A 10,342-nucleotide genomic window follows, 5' to 3' on the forward strand; every position below is an offset into this window, starting at 1 on the left:
CGAAGATCAGAAAAACTAGGTAGTGGCATGAAATGGAGAATAGCCGTAACAAGCATGCCATATTCGGGACCTAAACCACGAAGAACAAAAGTGACCAAATCAGAATTGGATACAGGGTCATTGATGGCAATTAGTTGATCCGCAAGATTCTTAGCATGAGCAAGGTAGTCGGAGATCGACTTGGTACCTTTTGTGATAGAGAAAAGATGAAACTTCAGTTAAGCCCCATTAGCAAGAGATTGCTGCGAAAAGTTTTGTTGAAGACAATCCTAAATATCCTTGGAGGTAGAGAGACCAACCACTTAAAGAAGAATAGTTTCAGACAACGTGGCACGAAGAATGCTGATCAGACTTTGATCAGTTTGAAACCAAGAAAAGTAATCAGGATTAGGTTGTGAATCTTGTGATGCAGTTGGAGGGTCAGAGGACTTGTCAGAAGAGTAAGTGGGAGCAATAGTGGCAAGTGGACATGGGAAAAAACAATCAACAAAACACCAAAGATTTTGATCAAGAAGGAAAGGTTTGACTTGGCTTTCCCATATTAGATAATTGGTGTCAGTGAGTTTCACAAAAACAAGATGAGAAATGTTGGGAATAGAGAGAGGATGAAACATGGAGGAGGAAACCATGAGAGAGAGAACACAAAGAATGAGGATCAAACGAGGCTTGTTAGAAACTTAATACCATGTAGAAATTGATTTTCCTTGATTATTACACCATCAATATACAGTGTATATATATATATATATATAGTGAGTAGCTAATACTCTACGATTACATCTTAAAAACCATAAATATACACATAAATATAGAGTTACAACATAACGGACAATTGGCCAATATTCTATAATTAGTGTCATTAACTATTGTAACTCCCTAACATATTCCCTTGGGTTAATTTGAAAGTAAGAAACCATTATCATTGAATTTGAATGGTGATTGGAGCATAAGTAAGGGAAAAGGAAGTTTCCTTTAAACAAAAACAAAGTTTTGTGGGGACGGTGGAGTCCATATGATCATTACATGTTTAATAAGGTAGTAAGATTAACTAACGGAATGGGTCTTCTGTCAGGGGTATTGCTGGAAAAAGAAAAATTGGTTTTGCATGTGGGGTTGATTCTTAGTTATGAGGTTTAAGTATTTTTCTTTATTATATTATATTTTGTCATTTTTCATTAATTTTTTAGCCATTTACATTAAATAAAGTTAATAGATGTTTTTTTTTTAAATAAACTTAGTTCCACTGTAGGCCTAATTAACTGAGCGATCTAAGGAATAGAGAGAGAGGGGGTCGGCAGCAACAAGAGAGAAATAGAGAGATTTAATCTTGAGGTGTGTATTTTGTCATCCCCTTATGCCTTATTTATAGTAGTAGGAAGGGTAGAATTTGTAGAAGTTAGCGTCCTCTTATGATCCTTCAGTTCCATAACTTCTGGCAAGAGCGTGCTGATAATGTGTTGTAGGCCTAATTAACTGAGCGATCTAAGGAATAGAGAGAGATGGGGCATGCGGCAACAAGAGAGAAAGAGAGAGATTTAATGTTGAGGTGTGTGTTGTATCACCCCCTTATGTCTTTATAGTAGTAGGAAGGGTAGAATTCTTACCAGTGTTGTATCACCCCCTTATGTCTTTATAGTAGTAGGAAGGGTAGAATTCTTACCCTTATATGATTACATCTTTTAATAGGTTATCAACTTCTTATAGGTAACTACAAGATACTCTTAGATATACTAAGATTTACACAACACATTCCTAGTCCGATATGACTACAACGAGCTCAAATCATTTTCATTAAAGCTTCCTAATTAAATAATACCGCTTGTTAAAAAAAAAAAGAATAATAAAAAATAAAACGTTGGATGCGCCCAACAAGGATCTAATAGCAAAAAATTAAAAGTTATGGACGTGGATATATAACTAGCAAATTCCATCTTATAAATGGTCTAAATCCAAAAAGTAAGAAAAACTCCAAGCGGCTCTTTACTAGGAAATGTGTTGAGCTCTTATATGGCGGTGTTATTCAAATCTTATCGATAACTAATCTAATAAAATTTATCGTTTGAAAAAAAAAAAAAAAAAAAAAAACTCACATTGACGAATAAACCCAAACTCACCATCTCCCCAAAAGAAAAGAAATAGTTTGATAAAAGGAAAATAAAGAAAGAAATACAGAAGAAGTAGAAAAACGAAACGAAAAAAGGGCAAAAGGAAAATTTAAAAAAACAAAACGAAAAAATGCTCAGAGCTCTCACTCTCGGACGCTCCGTCCAGTCCCACCACCACCACAGCAACCTGAGAGCCGTCGCTTCCACCACCGTCCCTCAAAACCCACTGAACCCAGTAAGCTCAACACGCGCATTATCCACCCTTTCATCGCCGTCATCGCCGGCACCATCTTCCTCAGCCTCCGAGCTCCGCAAGTACTTGGGCTACACCGCCCTCGTCCTGTTCAGCGCCGCCGCCACCTACTACTCCTTCCCTTTCCCCGAAAACGCCAAGCACAAAAAAGCCCAGATTTTCCGGTATGCTCCGCTGCCGGAGGACCTCCACACAGTCTCCAACTGGAGCGGGACCCACGAGGTCCAGACCAGGGTTTTCCACCAGCCCGAAACGCTTGAGGAGCTGGAGAAGGTCGTGAAGGATGCCCACGAGAAGAAAACCCGGATTCGCCCAGTTGGGTCCGGATTGTCGCCGAATGGGATTGGACTGTCCAGGGCAGGGATGGTCAATTTGGCGCTGATGGATAAGGTTTTGGAGGTGGATAAGGAGAAGAAGAGGGTGAGAGTGCAGGCTGGGATAAGAGTGCAGCAGTTGGTGGATGGGATTAAGGAACATGGGATTACTCTGCAGAACTTTGCCTCCATTAGGGAGCAGCAGATTGGTGGCATTTTGCAGGTGGGTTTTGCATTCACATTGGAATTCATCCGTACTTTTTTTTTTGAGAAGAAACGATAGCGGTTTTATCTGTATTTTGCTCCTACATTATCAGCTAAGTAAGATGGTCTGAACTTATGTCTGTTTCAGCTTTGTATTTTAGTGATTTATATCCAATGATATATATATATATATGTGAGTGTAGTCCAGATCATTTTTAAAGTAGTCATCTTTATTCTTGGATGTGTTGCTCTGTTGGGGTTTGTAATTTTGATAATCCGAAACCCATAAAAGGATACTGATGTGTGGATACTTTTCGGATGTTTTTTTCTTGTCTATTTAGGATAGTGTAGGGAAAACAAAGGAGAGGATCAATTATCTAGTTAAGATATAGGGAGGTATCAAGGGATTTTAAATGTTTCTAAATAGTTATGATATGATGTTGCTCATATGTTTTAGGTTGGTGCACATGGTACTGGTGCAAGATTGCCTCCAATCGATGAGCAGGTAATCAGCATGAAAATGGTCACTCCTGCTAAGGGAACAATAGAAGTTTCTAAAGAGAAAGATCCAGAGCTGTTTTATTTAGCCCGCTGTGGCCTTGGTGGCCTTGGAGTGGTTGCTGAAGTCACCATCCAATGTGTTGATAGACAGGAGCTTGTGGAGCACACTACTGTTTCAACCATGGCAGAGATCAAGAAAAATCATAAGTAACTCTTTATTCCTTTCATTGGTAGAATTATCAATTTGTCTTCTACTCAGAAAAATAAGTACATAATCTCTCCTGAGTAATACTTACAAATTGCAACAAATTGATGGGAAGCTGAAAAGTATAGAGTGAGCCAACAATCTAATAAAATTTGATAATAGGGTTTTACACATTTTTAATGGATGGTGAAAACACTTGGATTGAGTGCTGAAAGATAATTACATTATTCTCAACGTTATTTGATTGTAGCGACTTGTGAACTCGAGCAATATGTTGTGGTGAAAAATAAAAACTGTTGATCACTGCATGCACCAATGTGCTTATGGTTCTTAAATCTCAGAATTCATTGATAACTGAGGCTTAGCTGCAATACTCTCTCTCTCTCTCTCTACAGAATCTGTTTGTTTAAGAAATATTTTTCTTTCCCTCCTCAGGAAATTGCTATCCGAGAATAAACATGTGAAGTACCTTTATATTCCATATACCGACACTGTTGTTGTTGTGAAATGTAACCCTGTATCAAAATGGAAAGGTCCCCCGAAGTTCAAACCCAAATATAGCAGTGATGAATCCATACAGCACGTCCGAGATCTCTACACGGAGTGCCTCCAGAAGTACAGGTAAAATTGTTTACTGTTCTTGCTCGACCACATAATCTAGAAAGATAATTGCTCTTGTGGAACTGAAGGACAAGAAAGTGATGATATTAGATCTTTTGAGCCCTATATAAGCATACGCCGAATGTCTATCCTTCCCCTTTATCAATTTTGTCTTTTCTTTATCTTTAGATTCCCTTGGCTTGGAGTACGTTGTAAGTACAATCAAGTAAAGGCATCAAAGTACTACTAGAGCAATATGGCATAATGGGCAACAAATATTTTTTCATCATGTTCTTAAATGGCTGCTCATTTTGTTTTCATTTCTCTCTTTCAGTTTCATTGACTTTGAAATTCTTGTTTTCTTATTACTGGCTATAAGCTTTGAGAGTCTGCTTATAAACTAGTAAAAATATTCTCCTACTAACTAATATAGACACATAAACATGTACTCCAGTAAGCATGGTTAGCCTTGGTTGGGATTTGTTCAACAAAGATCAACCGAGGTCATGAAATCCCATCCAATGGAACACTGTATGCATGTTGGTGGGTGTGCGTTGCATATTGCTATCTCTCTTGTAAATATTTGTACTGAGTAGGAGTGATAGACTTTTATTGTTATAGTTCTTTGTAAATTTTGTACTGAGTAGGAGAGATAGACTTACTTTCAACATTCTTATATGTGTATTGAGTATATGCTTTATCTTCTAATTTTTCCTGATTGTCTTTACAAATAAAAGAGAGAAGACGATATAGGGAGAGACATGCATTTGTTGAAGAGTTGCATAGAAGAAAAATAAAAATTCTTGGAAGTGTCATGTTCATTTGGGATTCCAGATGTTTAGTATTGTTGGAAATAATTCTGATTGATGCGATTAATTAAAAGAATGGAGAGAGTTGTTTGTTTGGAAGCAGTTGGATGTCATCAGAGTTGAAGCTGAATAATAATGGATTTCTTATTTCTATCAAGTACGGAAGTGGGAGAAGAAGTTGAATCATCATTGCCCAAGAAGCCGATGTCCTAGGTTGGTATGGTTTTGTCAGGATGATGGTTTTTCTGTTCCATGGGGCCAAGTAAGAAAGAATAGGGGATGGTCTTCAGGAAATGGTGGGAACTTTTACCGTAAGTTCATTAGTGAAATCAAGAACTATGAATATCCGAGATCAAGCAATTGATTCAATGAGAGCGTCTGTTTACAGGAGCACACATATTATATAGTAGGCAACTGTATCATTCTAAGCCACAACTGACCCTCAAGTTGGCTAATGAAAAACTAATAACAATCCTTATCTACTAGTACAACACCAGCGTTCTACTTGTCATTCTAATTTGTACTAACCCTCAATTGGCTAATACATAATTAATGAAACCCCCTCCACCATACATAGACATATAAATAAAACCTCACTCCTAGATTTAGAGAAAAAACCTCAACTTAATACTTTTTTCAAAATCTACTCCAATTTACTTAGGGAACATTATTGTGAGGAAACCTTAGAAGTGATAGTTTTTAGGCTTCAGAGATTGAGAGGATGATGGGAGATTTGGATGCTTGGACAAGTGGATTTTATTTTATTTTATTTTAATTTTCATAAGAAAGGGGGAGGCTAATATAGTAGAAGCATTTCTTGAAAGGATTTCCATTTATTATTCGTCTTTGTTTGATTCCCAAAGAAAGGGGTGGGTTAATTATGAGAGATTTATTTGGGAAGAGTAGTAGGGTCACTTGGTTAGTTGGAACTCTGTTTCTCAGCCTCAATCAAATCGGGTATGACCTTGGAGAATATTTGATACGAGTAATATTTCTTTCTGGGCAGTTGGTTTTTGGGATTTCTTTCAGAGAAGAATTCTTTGTGTCAAAATCGGATAAAAAGCTTCTATGATTTGCATGAAAACAGTTGGGCTTATTCAGGGTCTGATGTGGTGATTTCCGAGGTGTCCTTGGGAGGCTATTTCCTGAGAATATCATGACTGCATCTTTATTTAAGTTGATTTTGGGAAGGACAGTAGCAGAATATGCTCTTTCATCCTTCTGTTTCCTATACTGTACCCTTTATCTAATGCTAATGGTTGTAATCTGTGATCTTCTAGTGTCTTCCTCCGCAAATTCTATTGATTGTTTTACTTTCGTCTATATTTTCTAAAACCGTAGTAATAGAGAGATGGTGGATTCCCTTTGATTCAATCCTTAATCTTGTTTTTGTATCTTGGAAAAGATAAAAGATCTTGGTTCCAGAATTCTTTGTGTATTCTAGTAAAAGTACTTATTTGAGAATTTGATTGATGGGCCATTTTGTCTCCTATCAGGGAAACAATATAGAATTTTATTGATGGGTTTATTATTGCAGTATCAGATTTTTGTCCTAAAGCTTTCATCTTGGGAATCTCTGGCTCCCTTAAGGAGGTGGTTCAAACCTTTTTCTTCTTTTTCTATAAGTTGTATTGTTTTCTTTTTCTTATTGCGTTTGCATAAAATGGATACATGGTCCTCCATTGTGATATCTCTTTCATATTGTTTTTTGTTTCATATAAAAAAACCCCTCTGTATTGCTGTTATGTTGATTCATCTGTTCATTGCAATTAACCATTTACACATGTTACTTGCAGAGTAGTTCCAGATAAGAGTGAAGTAGACATAAATGAGCTCTCATTTACTGAGTTAAGAGATAAACTACTCGCCCTAGATCCTCTCAACAAAGATCACGTTGTAAAGGTTAACCAAGCTGAGGCTGAGTTCTGGAAGAAGTCGGAGGGATACAGAGTGGGATGGAGTGATGAAATTTTGGGTTTTGATTGTGGTGGTCAACAGTGGGTTTCAGAGACATGTTTTCCAGCGGGAACCCTTGCCAAACCAAGCATGAAAGACCTTGAATACATAGAAGGTTTAAAGCAGCTCATTGAGAAGGTTGAGATACCTGCACCTGCCCCAATAGAGCAGCGCTGGACAGCCTGCACTAAGAGCCCCATGAGTCCAGCTTCAAGCACAAGAGAGGAAGATGTATTTTCATGGGTAATTTGACGAACCAATTTTTCCGTATATCTCTTGAGTTACTTCTTATCCATATTTGAATCAGAAAGCTGTAAGAAAGTAGTATAAAAAGATGAATCAGTTGTCGAGCCTGCATACAAGAGTATTTTAAGTGATACCTGAGGAAAGCTTGATAGATTAATTGGTGGGAAAAATCTTGCGGGGTTTAGTATTATGATATTCCCTTTAGGTTTAACTGAGAGTTAGTGATGAAGTTCGTGCTTATTACTGGTGTTTGTGTCATAGGTCCTAAGAGGAACATGACATGTTTATTGAATAGGTAACACAACACGACTTGTGTAACCTGTTAATAAATGGATTGTATCCAGAACCCATTTACCCATATAATAAGCCGATATCATCATCTCTAATGATAATGACATGACATGATGCAACCCACTTGATAGGTCACAATAACATGTATACATGAATTCAACCTACTTGACATTTATGTTGTGTTTGTATAAGAGACCAAACTTTATCAGTAAATATAAAAGAAAATACAAGTAAGGTGAACATGATCTTTAACTAATTCAACAACCTCAAAGAGAAATGCAGGATACACTCAATACAACACTCCTCCACCCCCTCCCCAATCAAGAAAATTGTAGTTAATTATTAAACATCAAACAAGAACATGACTCAATATGCTTACCAAGTTATAAGTAATCACTCCCTGTTACACTGAGGTTCTGACACTTCTACCTTAGATATTTAGTACTGCTATAATGATTTGACGTTCATATTTTAGATCTCAATCTGGCTTGGGTGACAAATAATTTGTAAAACTTTTGAGGACCATGGTTCAGTAGAGGTTGCTTGACCAAAATTGAAACCCGCATCAAGTTTCAATCACATTCAGTTGCCCGTGGCTCTTTTCTTTCATCACTTTCTAAATCTGCATTAGAAGCAGCCTTTGGATTGAGTTATATTTTGGGCTTAATGGTATACATGTTTGGAGAATTATTTCTCTCTTATCAAAATGTTTTACCAACTGCAACGCTCATATGTCAAAGCTGTTTTTAATTTTGCAACAGGTTGGTATAATCATGTACCTTCCTACAACAGATCCCCGCCAAAGAAAGGAAATTACAGAAGAGTTTTTTCACTACAGGCGACTGACCCAGACACAGTTGTGGGATAAGTATTCCGCTTATGAACACTGGGCTAAGATTGAGGTACTAAATTCATCTTACACTGTTATCTTCTTAATCTCTTTATAAAAAGATGCTGCCACCTTAATTTTACGAAGTCCAGAAGACTTAAAGTTTCTGTTATTCTATACCCACAAAGTCATACATTTTAAAAGGGTCATTGAAATGCAACCTTAACAATCAATCTTTCTATGGGAACAACTAGAGTAGTATATGTAGATTAAAATTGTTTGTTAATTACCAACCTCCTCTAAGGAATTCCACCCATTTATCTCTGTAAATTGGCTCAATACAAGGTGTTATATTTATCAAGCATTTACACGTTTGTCATGTGCAGGTTCCAAAGGACAAGGATGAACTTGCCGCTCTCCAGGACAGACTAAGAAAGCGATTTCCAGTTGATGCGTACAACAAAGCTCGAAGGGAGTTGGACCCTAACAGGATCCTTTCAATTAACAAGCTGGAAAAGCTTTTCCCATTATCAGATTCCATCTGAGAGCCATCCTTCATTGGTTAGTTTTTCATTAGTGCGTTCTTTTACTCAAATCTGAATGCATTTTATCTCCAATCTTTTTGCCAAACCTGCCTTGAGCATCTGTAGCCTCAAGAATATGACTTTAAAATTAAGAGGAATCTTGAAATATGGTGTGGTGCATTATAAAGATTATAGATAATGGTACTAAGCAGAAGCCTTTTTGACACAGCCTTCGATATCCAAGATAGTGACTTTGATATTCAGGCCTAGATGGCCATTGGAGAGAAGTATTGTTTCTGGAGCTTGCCTGAAAAAGTATAATTAAGTTTCCGCCTTCTTCTAATAAGCAATACAGTTTGAGTTTGCTCGATAGCAGTTGCATGGTTGTTTAAATTGTTGGGAACTGTCAAATTTTTTTGAGTTAGATTTTTACGTTCAATCTTAAAGGCTGATCCATCAGGATTGTGTTTATTATTTGTACGTGGCATTTTTTTTTTACCGAGTAGTAGTGTACAAATATAGTGTGAAGAATAATTTTAATCATTCCAAAGGGGGGGGTTTATCTCAAATTTTGTTGATCTACTATGTTGTAGCTTAAATAGTTGCTTATATGTGGTGCATGTTTAGGAACCTCTCCTAAAGAATAAGGAGAAAGGATGAAGGGATAGGCCTTTTCGCACTATCCAATGGCAAACAACTGATCAAAAGTTAATGAACCTTAATTTCTTAGGGAATGAAAATATGATGCTATATTATTACAATAATGTGAATATGCAGGTACAAATAGAAACAGTCCGTTAAACCACCCGAAGATAAGAAGAGATACAAAACGAGTAAGCTATTATGGTAGTTGTGTTCGTAAGGACTTCAGAAGCATTCCTCACAAAGCCAGCAGCAGCATAAGGCGAAGAGGCTGCACCAATACAAAACACAAAAGAAACAAAATGATTAGCTTGAAATTGCCATAAATCTTTGTACTAGTTCATTGTATGATATAGTTTTGAGTGTTGTCTTTTGAGTAAGGTAATAGGAGGCTCATAGATGCATGAAATTTTCTACAGTGGTGATTGACAATACAAATTGATGGATAAACTTACCATCCCTCAATGAAGCCTCTCTCTCCTTTCGCCTTCGTACGAGGCCTAAACTTCTCACCGGTTGGGGAAGGTGGTGGATTCTCGGTTGCAGTTGGGTATCCTTCAAAACAAAACAGTATAAACAGTGAGCCAAAGGAGATTTTATCGCGCAAAAAAAGACGGGATGTGTTATGGGAGACCTGGTGGAGGTTGGTTCTCTTGTGTCCCTGTCTTGGCCATCTTGGAGAAGAAACGAGCGACGCTATAAGCTAACTTTTCTCGGTGACTCTGGTGTTAATCTGTATGTGGAAGTTATGGTGATTGATCTGTGAATGCATATATATAGAGAGGGCCACTGTAATACTGGATTAAAGATTCGGATAAGGGTCGGCTGCTAAAGGTGGTGGTGAAGTGCTTCTAGTTGGTCCA

The 10,342-nt window shown here is 37.3% G+C and overlaps 1 protein-coding gene and 1 long non-coding RNA gene across 4 annotated transcripts; one reads left to right on the forward strand and one right to left on the reverse strand.

The window, feature by feature from the left end:
- The first annotated feature begins 2,132 nt into the window (after positions 1 to 2,132).
- Positions 2,133 to 10,342, forward strand: LOC137712835 (L-galactono-1,4-lactone dehydrogenase, mitochondrial). Of its 3 annotated transcripts, none has more exons than XM_088684239.1 (7): positions 2,133 to 2,895; positions 3,334 to 3,584; positions 4,018 to 4,203; positions 6,788 to 7,190; positions 8,246 to 8,386; positions 8,700 to 8,874; positions 9,067 to 9,944. In XM_088684239.1, exons 1-6 carry the CDS (start codon positions 2,236 to 2,238, stop codon positions 8,856 to 8,858), a joined length of 1,800 nt encoding a protein of 599 aa, XP_088540365.1. In that variant the 5' UTR covers positions 2,133 to 2,235; the 3' UTR covers positions 8,859 to 8,874; positions 9,067 to 9,944. The 3 variants fall into 3 exon arrangements, with proteins under 3 accessions (XP_088540365.1, XP_068308109.2, XP_068308107.2); XM_068452008.2 differs by having other exon boundaries at positions 2,150 to 2,895; positions 9,899 to 10,342; XM_068452006.2 differs by having other exon boundaries at positions 2,150 to 2,895; positions 9,615 to 9,944.
- LOC137712836 (uncharacterized) lies at positions 9,560 to 10,155 on the reverse strand. The gene is made up of 3 exons (XR_011065248.2): positions 10,114 to 10,155; positions 9,935 to 10,034; positions 9,560 to 9,750 (listed from the first exon to the last, which is right to left on the reverse strand). It is a non-coding gene; the product is annotated as an uncharacterized LOC137712836 (long non-coding RNA).

Source organism: Pyrus communis, chromosome 14, assembly GCF_041283825.1.
Source record: "Pyrus communis isolate YQ-2024b chromosome 14, ASM4128382v1, whole genome shotgun sequence".
NCBI lineage: Eukaryota > Viridiplantae > Streptophyta > Magnoliopsida > Rosales > Rosaceae > Pyrus > Pyrus communis.

Excerpts from the sequence above, each read along its gene's own strand:
- LOC137712835 (XM_088684239.1), top strand. The coding sequence starts at position 2,236 with ATGCTCAGAGCTCTCACTCTCGGACGCTCCGTCCAGTCCCACCACCAC. Across the intron at positions 2,896-3,333 it reads AGATTGGTGGCATTTTGCAG|GTTGGTGCACATGGTACTGG; the intron begins GTGGGTTTTGCA and ends CATATGTTTTAG. Across the intron at positions 7,191-8,245 it reads AGGAAGATGTATTTTCATGG|GTTGGTATAATCATGTACCT; the intron begins GTAATTTGACGA and ends ATTTTGCAACAG.